The sequence below is a fragment of the Gossypium arboreum genome, chromosome 5 (genome assembly GCF_025698485.1).
Source record: "Gossypium arboreum isolate Shixiya-1 chromosome 5, ASM2569848v2, whole genome shotgun sequence".
NCBI classification, from domain to species: Eukaryota; Viridiplantae; Streptophyta; class Magnoliopsida; order Malvales; family Malvaceae; genus Gossypium; species Gossypium arboreum.
This window is the reverse complement of record NC_069074.1, coordinates 26,675,851-26,690,935: the sequence shown is the minus strand read 5'-3', so window position 1 is coordinate 26,690,935 and position 15,085 is coordinate 26,675,851. Positions and strand designations below refer to the sequence as shown.

The 15,085-nt window shown below is 28.3% G+C and overlaps 2 protein-coding genes across 2 annotated transcripts; one reads left to right on the top strand and one right to left on the bottom strand.

Moving 5' to 3' along the window:
- The first annotated feature begins 964 nt into the window (after positions 1 to 964).
- LOC108478693 (uncharacterized) lies at positions 965 to 2,214 on the top strand. Its single transcript, XM_017781170.2, has one exon. The coding sequence runs from the start codon at positions 1,271 to 1,273 to the stop codon at positions 2,069 to 2,071; it is 801 nt and encodes a 266-aa protein (XP_017636659.1). The 5' UTR covers positions 965 to 1,270; the 3' UTR covers positions 2,072 to 2,214.
- A 9,300-nt stretch (positions 2,215 to 11,514) lies between these two features.
- On the bottom strand, positions 11,515 to 14,476 carry LOC108471139 (uncharacterized methyltransferase At1g78140, chloroplastic). The gene is made up of 8 exons (XM_017772734.2): positions 13,951 to 14,476; positions 13,745 to 13,857; positions 13,518 to 13,658; positions 13,057 to 13,138; positions 12,482 to 12,675; positions 12,261 to 12,372; positions 12,008 to 12,115; positions 11,515 to 11,835 (listed from the first exon to the last, which is right to left on the bottom strand). Exons 1-8 carry the CDS (start codon positions 14,104 to 14,106, stop codon positions 11,692 to 11,694), a joined length of 1,050 nt encoding a protein of 349 aa, XP_017628223.1. The 5' UTR covers positions 14,107 to 14,476; the 3' UTR covers positions 11,515 to 11,691.
- Positions 14,477 to 15,085: the final 609 nt, after the last annotated feature.

Here is a 15,085-nt window from a genome sequence, read left to right as displayed (position 1 = left end):
ATAAAGAAAAGTCTAGATTATTTATAATTATGTTATCTATAGGCATTTCTATAAGAAATTATTTTATGAAACCTCCTTACCACATCATCCACAGTCCCTACCTATTAAAAATAAACATATAATTTTTGTTTCCACTTCATCCATAATTTGTCCTTACCAACTGTACATATAATATGAAAAAAAAAGGATTATATGTTTATTTTTAATTGGTAGGGACCATAGATGATGTGATAAGAAAAATTCATAAAATAATTTCACCGCTCCTAGATTTAACTATAGAAAAGAGTACATTACCAAAACATATTAGATAGAGTATTAAGAAGTTTGATTTCCTTTAGATAGGATTTTAAATAAGATTTTAATGTTCGAGTTTTTTAATTTGTATGAAATGATAATTAAAATTTTTATGAAATTATATTATTCCTATTTTTTATCTTTAATATTGTATAAAAAATTTATGTTCAAATATTGTGAAAAGAAAAACATTATTAAAAGAGTTTTACCTCTACTTAAAATCCGAACAAACAAAACTTTGTTGTTAATTGTGGTCCAATATGGCCACCAACCGTTAGAAAGTTTCAAACAAGACAAGACCGGAAAAACATGTGGCACATTCTTTTACACAAGGCAATGGATGAAGGGAGACAAACATCTAGAAGTATTTATATATCAATTCGAATTTGATCTTAAATTTTTTTTTAAGTCTGAGCTTAATTAATCAAAATAATAAGAAATAATAAAAATATTTCTACTTATATTTAATTATAAAAATACATAAATATTATGTATATTTATATTAAAATATTAAATCAAGCCAAACGAGCCCAAAAATGAAATTTAAGCTTAAATTTTAATCAAAGTAGACCGAGCCGAAGGAGCTAGCGGGCCATCAACAGCTCTACACGGACGATTATGCATTATAATCCTATAAAGTATAAAGTTTAAATTAATTCCTCACATCCTTTTCTTGCTTTAACATACGCAACATATTCGGAAGCCCCAACCCCTCTCTCTCTTTCTCTATAATATGGAAGTTTGATTTTGACCCGTCGCCAGCCACCGCCACCTCTTTTTCTCTCCATCAATGGCTGCCCCACCCCTTCCCAACATTCTCTATCATATTCATATACCATCTTCTTAAAGCCTTCCGTCTCCTTTCATTTCTCTCTTTTGCTTCCCCCAATTCAACTTCATATTATAAATACCAACCGCAAGGAGAAGACAAAAACCCTTTCTTCTTTCTATAGGTTCTGGTAAAAAAGCAACTACTATGCAATCTTCAAGCGGTGGTGATAACGACTTCGGTTCACTCCAACAATTTTTGAACCCCTCCCTTGTCTCTCACCACCAGCACCACCCACACACTTTACTGGCTCAAGGACTCGATCAAGTTCCGTTTCCGAGCTCATCATCGATGCAACCAAGGCCAGTTGGTGAACTTAATGGTGTTGTCAAGAACCCCAAGAAGCGAACAAGGGCGTCAAGGAAAGCACCCACTACGGTTCTCACCACTGACCCAACCAATTTCAGAGCCATGGTGCAAGAATATACTGGAATTCCTACACCACCAGGCTCATCATCATTTTCTCGAAAGCTCGATATTTTTGGCTCTGGTTCATCAGGTACCCGGTCGTCCACTCACTTGGAACCTTTACGTCCCTCGGCTAAAAGGGTTCAGCCTGCTGCAACTTCATTATTAAACAATATTCCTTTAGCTGAAGCTTCTAATATGTTAAACTTTCAAGCCCAGATTCTCCAGCCTCCACTTCAGCCTTCTCTTAATATGCCTGGTTGTCCAGCTTCAGCTTCTTCAACAATGGCTTCCCTCGATGGTGTGAGTGGGAACCTCGGTGGCTTACATGGAAACTGGAGAGGTGCGGTTGGATTAAACAATGGGAATCAAGATCATTTCAGGCCGTTTGATGGGATTTACAGTAATACTTCTCAGAGACTTAACAGTTTCAAGTCGAATTACTCTTCATTATCGGATTTCCAACATGAAAAGGGACTGGAAAACGTTTCATCCAGAGCTCAAGGCACAGTTGATTCATGGATATCTCCTGCAGACTAGAATAGTTTACTGAACTGTTACAAATTTAAATGTGCAGAAGCACTGGTAAATTTAATGTGTAAAGAATTTCGCTGCACTAGTCATCATATTCTCTCTTTTCTTTTCGTTCATTTTAGAAATAATCATCAATAATTTAATTAAAATATGTTGAATATATCATTTGTCACCAGATTTTATCATATCATACACTGAATATACCCTATGCACAGTTAATAGTTATATAATATATATATATACATGTATGTATAGGATTATAGAATAATACTAGGTCGGTGATGTTAATAAAAGGTCTGTTTTATTCCTTAATTCCCATGTCCCTTGCCTACCGATTTCCCAAGTGTGGCCCCGTTTTCTCTGGGGAAATGCTTGGCTAATCGTAAATTTGAATATTCATTTTCTATATTATCTTATTATGCTCATGCTAATTTAATTTTAAATATTGTGTGTTAATTATTTGATTTATCTTTCAATATTAACGATTATATTATAAAAATAAAAATAAAAAGAATTGAAAGATGGTGCAGACCGATGTGTGGCAATAGTGAAGCAATCCTAATCGAATCTTCTATGCCTGCCGGCCGCAATCATAAACTATAATATTCCATCATTTTAATTATTTTATATTTTAAAAATCTTTCTCAATCTTAAGAAAATTCGAATCATGAAAAATATACAAAGAGATTATGTATAATACAAATAATAAATAAATTATTACAAATATTTGTAAAATAATCTCAGAAAAATAGAAATAAAACCAAATTAGAGATGCATTAACTTAATCAAATCTCTAAAACTTACATTCTAATTTAAAATCGCATCAATGAGGCACAAAATATAGACTATACTCCTCCTCATCATCTCCAATCTCTCATCATCATTATGATCTATCATAATAAGGCCATTCGAGAATGATTTTTAATAGATTTAGGGATACCCTTACTTTAACAAATCTCATATTTATGCCAGAATATAATTAGAAATTAAAAAAATCATATAAAAACTAAAACTAATTTTTTTTTTGACAAAATAGTGATAACGTGAACTGATATTAAAAACAAAATAAAAACAAAAAATATGGTGAAGAAGCCATAGTACGAAACCTCATGCCTGTTTTTTAAAAGAATCTTGATTTATCCTTAACTTTCTTTCTTTTTTTTAAGAAAATTGTGTATCATATAATCTAAATTAATTCTCAATTTTTAGTTATTTTTCTTGTCCTCATTAATTAGTCTCATTTATTTTTGGTACATATTTTCTTTAAGACAGGCTATCCTCCATTATAATTTGATGAAGCTGCTACCATTATCATAAAATCACAAAATAATACTATAAAAATAATATATACTTCTATTATATGTAAATATACATATGGATGGCCAAATATATAGTGATAAGCAAGTGATTCAATAACGCCGTTTGTTGATAAATTAGATTAAATAAAAATTCCTTTGCGTTGATGTTTTACATTGCAATTTACAAAATGATTGGTAATGAGTTTTTCTTTTTACTATTAATTTCATTATAGATTTTTTTATATATTATATATATAATGTTTAGAATTATTTATAACTCTTTTACAGTTTTAAAATAGGAAGATAATGCACTTCAAAGACATTTGAATCTACATCCTTCTATCTTGGCCAATAATTACTTTTATTTACCGATCATATTATTTTTATACTATTATGTAACATTTAAAACTAGATTCAATCCTTAATATCTTTTTCCTAACCCAATTATTAAAAAATAGAAATAGAAAACAATAATTAAGTCAATGGAAATAGAATGATTAAAAGTACTTATTATCCCTTTTAACACATAAATAATTAAGAGTATAATACATTTTAGCACACTCGAACCCACATCCTCTTATATTAACAACAATACCCATACCAATCAAGTTAAGACTCAATCGACCTTAACCTACTCATTCTAAGACACTTACTAATATATATTAATTCACATTCGAAGAGTAATTATTAAATAAATCCTACAATCACATCCAATCCTATAATAGCATATAAAATTATTTTTATTTGTCGTTGATGACTAATAAATTTGAAGAAAATTCAAAAATTGAATTTTCTCCTTCCTTCAACCATGACAAAGTTGTTTTGATTTGCATCTTGGGTATTTTGATTTTTTTTTTTTTGGCACAACTGATATTTTAATTTTATAAAATACAATTGATATATATTTTTTCGTTAAAGATGGCATCAAAAGATTTAAATACGAGTATTTAATCAAAATATTTAAAATCTTAGTCAACAATCATATGTTTTATATGACATTATTATATAATTGATGGGATCATAGCTTATATGATAAAAGTGACTAAATAAATCTTCCCATATGAGATATGGGAATATGGTAACCTATAAATATATATAATAGGTAAAAATATCATGGAATATTAAAAGTTAGATTGTATTTTACTTTTTCTACTCAATAAATAGTTAAATTAGTTTCTGTGTATTAGACTAAAGAGTAAATTTGATTTTTATTGTTAACAATTTTAACCTTTTGTATTGTTAAAAGTTGGTGTGGTTGACAGAATAATTAGACAGTGATATGTAACATGTCACATATATCTCATATACGGACCAGTTTTTAATTACAAAAATAAATAAAATTTTTAATAAATAAACTAATTTATTTTTGATCTAACATATAAAGAGACTAAAATATAATTTAAGTGTTAATATAAGGAGTTCCATAGTAGTTTTATTGAAGAATGAAGATTGAGTTTATGGTTAGGTAAATGGCAATTTGGATGAAGGGGACAAAAAATGACATGTAATTTTTTTCTCCTTTGGAATCATGGGTGGGTGGGTCCATCCCGCTGAATAATCTGGTTTTTAGCAATTATCCTTGTTTTTATCTTTAATTTCTGGTCTCACTCAATCCATCAATTTTACATTGATTCGTTTTGCTAGTTTACCTTGATTTTTTTTAAAATAATTTTAAGAACTATATATAGGTTGAAATTATGTTTATATTTATATATATATATATTTATTATTTTTGACCTATTATAAAAATAATATGAAGATAGATAAAGCAATTCCTAACTTTGTTGTTAAGATGATATATATGAGAGGTTGTTCTATTGTAGGGATCTGATTAAAATAAATATTTTACTATTTAATGGATAGTACAATGATTTATTTAGCCCTCTAATATGTACGAGAGGTTTTCTTTTAGAGAGATCGGATCAAAATAGATCTTTTACTATTCAAATGGATAGTACAATGACTAATTTGGCCTTACAATTTTATAAAAAAAAATTATCTTCGCCTCCCATTTAATTTTTCGTCTTTTTTAGCTATTAAACTTGTATTGTTTATCAAATCTATCGAAAATGGATGGAAAAGGTAAGGTTTGTTAACTTGGGTTATGTGACATATACGTGGATGCAACAATAGCAATAGATTAAAATTTTAAATTTTAAAAAATTATATAAATTATTTAAAAAGTATAAAATTTATAAAAATATATGTTTTTCAATATTTTTAATTTAAAAATATAATTAATTGCTAATAGACATACACGTGGATGCTACGCCAGCAAAGTTAACAGACGTTAACTTTTCCATCCATTTTGAGATAATTTGATAAACAATGTAAGTTCAAGAGGTAAAAGAAGCTAAAATGGGCTAAAATGCCATTTTATAAGATTAGAAAGCTAAATAAGTCATTATACATAAATGAATCAATTTAATTTAATTATCGTATTATTAAAAAATTCAAATAAAACCAAATTAAAATAAAACTATCATTTATTGTTTAAAAATATAATTTATTATTTACCATAACTAATATTTTTAAAATTTTATGATTCTTAAAATAAAAATATTTTATTTGATATTGAATTGATATCTAAAGATTTTTTATAACATTACAATTTTAACTTTTAAACATTTTTAAAAATATAAAATTGAATTAATTCATTTAATAATAATGAAATTAAGTTTTATACAACATCTTCCCAAATGCTTTTAACTTCACTGTTCTCCCTACTTGTGAGATAGGAGAGACCCTCCTTTTATGTCTCTCTCACCATCTTCAGGTTCGAAGCAGCTGCTTCAAAAGCTACAGACCTTTGCACTTCATCACACCCTTCTCATCTAACATATCTATCTCTGTGTTTCTATACTACGAACCTTCTTTGACAAGTGCCCTTTCCTTTTCTCTTTTGCAACATTATTAACATAGTTAAATTTCAATTTTGGTCCTCTATTCCTTTAGATTATATAAAATGGTTAAATTTCAATTTAAATCCCTATACTATTATACTCAAATTTGAGATTTAATTTTAATATAATTTGGTACCATAATATTCATAATGTCATTAATTAATTTAAATATTAAGAATTATTGACATTATTAAAATTCTTTATTAAATTCATATATATCTATTATAATAATTTTTTGTCACATGATTATTGAGTGAATACTTTTAATTTTTAGAATGTTACACCAATAAAATTAACATAAAATTTCCTTTGTATTAGCCACTGGACTTGGATTTTAAATTCTAAAACTTTATTTTTTTTGCATTTTATAAAATGGATTGTTTTTAAATTTAGTCCCTCTCATATACTTAAACTTGAAATTTAATCATTTAATCATTATCCTTTAATTTTTCAAATAATCTGCTCTCTATTTTTATAATGTTTTTAATTATTTTAAATAGTTTATATCATTTAGTTTTCAATTAAAATGTTATGAGGTTACATATAATTTGATAGCAAATTTTAAATCTACAAAGTAAGTGATTAAATTATTGAAAATAAAAGTAAGACTAAATTCCAAATGTATGAAGTGTTGAAACTTAGAGTCATGATTGTTTGACTGAATCAAACTGGTTGGGGTACAGGTCCAGATAGAGACATCAAACTAGTTGATCCATAAATTGATATGGACTGGTTGAACTAAGCTAAAAACCAATTGAATCTCTTTTTTATTTTTATACTTTTTTCATGATTTATTTAATTGAACCGTACAATTAGTGGCTTAACTGGTTCGACCACTGATCTAATTATGAAAACCTAATTTATGGTATATTTTAATCTTCAAATTTTTACTTAATAATTTAACGGAAACAAATAATCAACATAGCGCGAAGCATGAGATAAATATATTAGTCTATAAAAAGGACCTTCCTTAGTTGAAACGTGTATCAACCTTTCTTCCTTTCTTTTTCATTATATAGAAAATGTTCAAACTTAAACTTTACTTATGCTATAATCAAATTTAAAATTATATAATAATGATCAAATTTCAATATTGATCCCTATGCTTCATTCAAATTTAAGATTATATATTTATACTTCAATTTTTAACATAAATTGATAATTTAAATTTTAAAATGTCTTTGATTAGCTCAAATATTTTATTTTGATCAAAATGCTGATCTAACTTTTAAGAATTGTTAACACTATTAAAATTATTAGTTAAATTCAAGTCAATTGTAATGTTATTTTTGTTACATGACTATTAAGTGAGTTTTAAAAAAATTAAAATGCCACACCAACAAATTTAACAAAAGAAATTAATGTTGTTGTGTTAACAATTAAATCTGAAATTTTAAGTTCAAAAATAGATAGACTAAAATTTTACAATAAAAAGTATAAATATTAAATTTTAAATATAGAAAAGAGTACATAGACTTAAGTATATTTTAATATTCAAATATTTACTTATATTTTGATTAAAAATAATTAATAATTTTTTAAAATATTAATCTCATTATAAGTTTTTATTATATCTGGACAATGCCTAAAACTACTTATAGCCCTTCTTCAACCTTTAAATAGGACGATAATGCGCTTTAACGTACTCGAAACCACGTCCTCCTACACTGACAATAATATCGATATTAATCAAACTAAAACTCAACACGAAACATGATAGGGTCCATAGTAAAATAATATAATATCGTTAAAAATTTTGTATTTTCGGTAAAAATTGGAGGGTTTTTTTTTCTTTTTAGATAAAAATTTGAAGTTAAGAGAACGTAAGCAGTGATGAAAAATAGATTACAGGGTGACGAAATTTGGTCATCTTTCAAAGGCAGCAATGTTAGACCATATTGAATAATTGACATTTTCCTCTTTTTTTATTTTTCCATTTATTTGACTATTTATTTCCTTTCGGGTTTTGTTGACCGAAGAATTCATATCAACCGTTGATTTTATTTAATTTAATCAAAATTTATTTTAAACAGAAATTAGTTATCATTACAGTTTGAACTTGATTGAGATTATTAAATCACGTGACTTAAACACATGAGAGTATTAGTACTGGTTATATGTTAAGATGTTTTTAATAAATCTACTTTCTAAAGTTAATTTTAATATTACTGTTGAATGAAATTTTGATAATTAAAATTTTTTTTTCTGGGATTGGGGCTCCTTCCTTAGTACAGAAAAGGAGACATTATTATCTTTGTCTGCCTCAAGGAGGGTTTTAAGTGATGTTCAATAACCCCATGTGTTTCCCACTTCCGTTGATGGTCAGAAAGATAAATACGTCTTAACGTTATCCACTCAAATTTGTCATCTTATTTTCCAACAAGATAAAATCCATAACTTTGTGAATATTATATATGACAACTGATGCTGTGTCGGAACAATTAGCATCTTTTGAAAGACATTAGAACGTAGAGGAGTGTTTAGGTATGTTCTAGCAAAAACGGGAAGTCGTGGAAAGATGATGGGGAGGAAGATCCGAGTAAATTTTAAAAAATAATTGTAGTGGTAAGTGGTTGTGATGGATATTATAAGAGGTTGAAAATGCTGATAGTTATTATGATTGTTGTGATGGTAGAAAAAAAATTATAGAGAGAATTTTAGAGCGTCAAGTTTATCAAAAATATTTAAAAAAAAGTTTTAAATGAGACACTCACCTTTTTTCTTTATAGGTATTGAAAAAAGGAAGTTAAAAGGAAAACGATTATGAAAAAAAAAAAGTGCATAAACATGTTAAAATAACGGGTAGTGAGATTGAGAGGAGTCACTTGAAGGTGATAAAATGAAATGTAAATTATAAAAATAATAGATATAATGGTAGTTTTATGAAAATTAAGCTACTCATTCTGGCAATGAGAGTACTATTTGCAAACTTAAACGCAAATGTACATTTTGATCAACAAAAAGAGGGAGGAAAAACACTTTTACTCCAAAAAGAAAAGAAAAAAAAAAGGTTAGAAATAAAATTCTTAACAATATTTCTATCAAAGCCTAAGACATCTCAATAGCGAATCAAACTTAAAAATCCTGTCAATTTTTTTAAGTTTAACTCTATAGTGATTTCAATATGGAGTGATTTTACAAGAAATAATATTTTTTAGCACTGCTATTGACAAAAGCATTAATGACAAAAAACGAGTATCTATAGATAACATTTAGAAATTAAGAAAAAGTTTCAAAGACAAGGAAATCCAAGGCCTATCGATTGACCTAAGCTAGGTTTGATATAATGAAAATTGTTATAAAGTAATTCTATATTTAATTGAGTCTCTAAAAAGATAAGCCAAGTCATCGTAAACCTAATTTATATTCTTAATATTTATTAAATATTTTACATATAAAATAATTAAAAAATTTAATTTATATCAAACTTGACATGTATAGTATATATAAATTAAATATAAATTGTAACAATTAAATCATTAAAATATTAATTGTATAAAGAAATACGAAAAGCCTACCAATATTAATTTCATATTGAAGTAAGTAAATCTCTCCCTTTAATTTTTTTTTATTTTTAAGAAATTACTAATTATAATTACAATCATAATTAATATTATTATATTTTATCTAACTTTACTATTGCGTCCCCAAAATTACACCCTCGTTAGTGTAAAAATTCTCACCACATTTCATCTCAATTCGTTGTCATCTCTACTTATGAACATATTTAATTAAGTTAAAAATAATACAAATACAAATAATTATAAATAAATAAATATATTTTTTTGAAATTTTTAATCTGTAAAAATAAAATGTCGATAATGGCAAGAAAAAAGAGAAAAAATAGAACACACAAATTTTATGTGAAAACCTTTTTAGGAACAAACCACAGGCAGAGAAGAATAAAATTTATTATGTTAAATTCTCGAATGATACAATAAGAGAGACGACTATGTCTATTTATAGGTTTATAAAACTATATTCTAATCAAAATCAAATAGAAGCAATGCAGTAAGGTTAAAACACTTGATTTTAATTAACATCAAATAGAAGAATCATACATCTATATGGATTTCACTTGTGCAACTCGTACCATATTTTATTTAATAAAAATTTGGATCACATATCTTTAATAATTCAATCATCATAAACAAAATATGAATTAGTTTAGAAATAGTTTTGATAAAAAAATTAGTTGAGAAATAGACAAATGAACAAACCATCATAATTAAAAAATTATTAATTTAAATTGATTTATTTACTATCTTAAAAAAACCGTATTTATGAAGATAAGAATCGTATTCACTGTAATTTTACAAAAAAAATCACATTTATCGGAAATCAACATAAAGATTATAGAGACTAGATCAAATTAGTCTTTATATTGTTAAAAAGAATTAAATAAATTTAAATTGAATAAATTTAACATTTATTGTATAAAAATATTTTAAAAATATTTTTTAATTGTAATTTAATTCCAAATAAAAAATTATTTACAAAACTATAAAAATTAAAAATATTAACTATTTCAAAGTGTAAATAATATTTTTAAATAATAAATATTAAATTTATTTAAATTTAACCTTATATAATATTTTAATAATATAGAGATTAAATTAATTTGATATCTATCATAAGTATCTCAGCTTAAGAAACTGAAGAAAGCCGAAAGAAGTAAAACGGCAAACGGAGTCGTTTGTTTGGGACAGATCGTGACATATAAAAATACAAATGGTCTCAATTTGATCCTAATTCTAAAAATTAAAAGAAACATATAAAACTACATAAATAGTTTTAAAAATATAATAATAAATTTTAAAATATAATAATAAATAAAAAATATTGTTAGCAAAAATAATAATATATAAAATTTAAAATTTATATATTTAAAATGTTTATGTAGTTTTATATATTTCTTTGAATTTTAGAATTAGAATCAAATTGAAATTTTGTAAATTTTGAAAGTTAATTTTTAAAATTATGACTAAATTAATATAATATGTAAAATATAAATGTTAAATTTGTTATTGTACTGAATTTTTTAACTGTCACGTTAACTTACCATTTGCGATTTTAACGAGAGTAACTAAAATGATATATGTAAGGTTAAATTATAAACTTTTTATTTTGATGAAAATTTTTAGTTTACCTTTATATTTAATTATTTATTTCCAGCGATGGGTGGAGTGTGCCCAATAACCCAAGTTGGGACATGGGTCGGGTCTCTCATTACATCTAATAGTCGAAGTTGTACAATTTGCAATCGTAGTTTGAACCCAACATTAAAGATAAAAATGATCTCACATCCTTTACAATGCACATTATCTTTACTACAATAAAAAGTCCACCAGAACCATAAACTTGAATTAAAAAAGACTCTCTCTAGGCTATACACTGATTAGTTTGTAAAATCATTGAGATTTGCTTAACTGCTGCGTTTTCTAGCAGAGATCATCACAAACGGTCCGTTTCTCATGCATGTAAAACCAACCAGTCCACAAGTTCGGCACAGATCTTCGAGTTCTTGTTCCGAAACGGCGAAATAGCTACCAGCAATTCCCATCATATTCTACACCCAACAATGAAAATGAATTCGATGAGTTCAATACCATTAACTAACGATATCAACGAATTTGATTTAGGATACAAAATCAAGTGGCCAATTCTGGATTCCGGTTGTGCATCGAATGATGAACATTTAAACTTGTGATCAATGTCATTACGAAGGTGAAATAGTTTACCTGTCGGAAAGTATTCACAAATGGCAGAAACGTAAACGGCCCATCAAATATGTAGGTGGTAGCGACAAAAACACCACCTGGTCGAAGTACTCGACTTATTTCAGCTACCTAGATGAAAAGTTTTAGAATCACTTAAAACATGAACTGTAAAATATAAAAGCTCAATATATTGTGCCACAAGTAAGCATCCAGTAATTAGGAGCAATAAGCCCAGAATGATTAGTTAATCACCACATTTGAAAGAAATGCTTACAGCGGTTGATGGTGAAGGCCAACAGTGCAAAGCAGCACCAGCATGCACAGCATCGATTGAATTTGACTCAAAAGGAAGTCGAGAGATATCGGCGCGGACCAAGGTCACTTTCCTTTGAAACAAAAAGTAAGAATGAAAAATCAGATATAACATTCATAAGTATCTAAAATTACATACTTTCACATATCTAATATTAGCTTAAACTAAAGGTAAACTCATACTCTTTGGGGAAGTTTTCCTCTTGCTTGATGAACTCATAGCATTGTCGCAGCATGTTTTCTGAGTAGTCCAAAGCAATAACCTGCGAAAATAATCCACTCTTGGCGAAAAGCCTGGTGAACATCCCGCTGCCACAACTAGCATCAATGATCTTTCCACCTAGCACTCGCTTTAGGTAATTCTTTGCCATATCAAACTGCAATGTATATCAATAGTTAATTAGCGACTCACATTGAGGGGTAATACAATCCCATATCAACAACCTAAAGATTGGATTGTGGCTTTATAACGCAATGGTCACCCCTTTCCCTAACAAGGCGGATTTTCTCAAAGGACAAAACTTGCCTCTGGAACAACCGATACCTCTTAGGGGGAAGTAGGCAATCCTTACATCAACTGCGGCACCATCAATATATTAATAGTAAAGACTATGAAACAACAATGGCAAGGATAGAGTTAAAAACCATTCCATGCATGTTATGTTGAAATTGTAGGATGATTAGAAACGGATGTTTTGTCATGTTACCACTTCATAGTCCCTTCCTGATAAACAAAATCGTAGAAATTGTCATGTTACCTCTTTCTCTGGACCTGGAAAGCCGCCAAATACAAAATTTTGACGCCAGCCTCTCTCGTAGAGAAAGGACACCACTGGAGTCCTGGTTATGAAAACAATCCCAATATGCAACAAACAAGTAAGATAAAAGCAAACTAACCTAGGACATAACATCAAAGCACATGTACTAGTCAATTGCAGGCATAAGCAGCAACAACATCGAAAATGGTTCATAATGCTGTGGTTAAACAACAAAACAGAACATGAACTGTACTACCATGTTAGATTCCCAGCATAAACCGAGTAGGTGGCTCAACTTGAATATCAAGAAAGCCTACAACTTAACAAACTCGGGACTGGTATTAAACACAAGAACATGCAATAACAAAAAAACCGAGCTAAAGCTCCCACCTAAAACCATCTCAACCAGAATATAAAGATCACAGTTAAATCAAGACTATGTATGAAAACATCACTTTAACCTGAAGAGTTCGGTGGCTAGCGGCATGGATTCATCGTATTGCTTAGACCCACTTGAGGCAACGAGGTCAAGATGCGTTTGGGTACCAGAGTAAGTCTTTTTGCATGTATTACATTGCAAATTAGTCCCAACTGTTGATCCCCTGTTCCATTCCAAATTCAAAACTAATTCAAACCCAATTTGAAATTCATTTAAGGAGGGGGGAAAAAAATAATAACAGCAACTCACACGTATATAGGGGAGTCAGTAATCACCATTAATAGGTTATAACAAATGGGACAAGCTAAACCACAGCTGCCGCTGCCGCCGCCGCTCTCCTCTTTCTCCACCGCAATCGGTGCCTACCAAAGAGTAAAGTAATGCTACAAGCATCAAGACAAATAACTTTGGCATCAATATTAACCATTTTTTTGGGGGGTTTTGCTATTGCATACCGTTGGCTTGGTTTCAACGAAGGCACGAACTTTAGCGGTTAAACTTCTTGTGAAGACGAGTGTGGTGAAGGGTCTGAACAAGAATTGTGCCGAGTTTTTACTGAGTTGACTTGGGAAAAACGCGGGTCTGAAACTACCGGTAATAACTGAATTCATGGTTTCTCTTAGTTTCTCTCTCTCTTTGACTGTAGTAATTGAAGAGGAATTTCTGGTTTGTGGGAAGAAAATGGAGGTAGGTCGTATGTAGAAAAGACGACGGAGAGGCCCAAAAGGCGACGTGGACTTAACAAGACCCTGAAACTTCTACATACATACATGGCTTATATATATACTGAGATTTTTTTTTGAACATACTGAGATATATGTGAGGATGAGCAGGGTTCTTTTATTAGATGATTGTGAAGAAAAACGCTCATCTTCTAATTCTGTAACATTTAAACGAATAATATGAACAGATAATTTATTATATGAAATTGTGAAACTATGAATATTAGATTATATCAAAGAGGGTGAAATTTAACTATATAAAACTATCTATATTTATTAAAAATTTAGTTGAAATGTCAAAATCGAAGGATTATATATTAATGTGCGACAAAGTGTGGTGTGATGTTCATTTATTTGCCCTTTAATAATATAGTTAAGGATTGGTTTTCTGATGGGAATAGAGTATATTTTATGGTGAATTATTGTCTCTTTAAAAATATGATTATTTTATTAAAATTACTCAAAAGATAATTAATTATAAAAATAATTTAAGTTAAAAAATAATAAATCAAATGACTTGAAATGAACAATAAAATAGAGTTGAGAGATTTAATGGCTGGCATCACCATAAATTTTGACCCAATCATTGTTTGATGATTGTGTCAAGCTTAAAAAAATTAATATTTGGGATTGGGAGACTTAATGACCAGCACTTGAGTAATTTTTTTCATATAGTATACATTTATACTAGTATTTGAAAAAATTGGTTTGGGGGATAATTGGTCGGCGCCACTTTATAATATTAAAAATAATATTTTTTGGGTGCTGACACATTAATGGTCGGACTCACTTTATCAGATAAAAAAATTGAGTTAGGGGTACTAGATGGCCGGCATCACTTTTTTTTAGTACCGGAAAAAAAATTTTA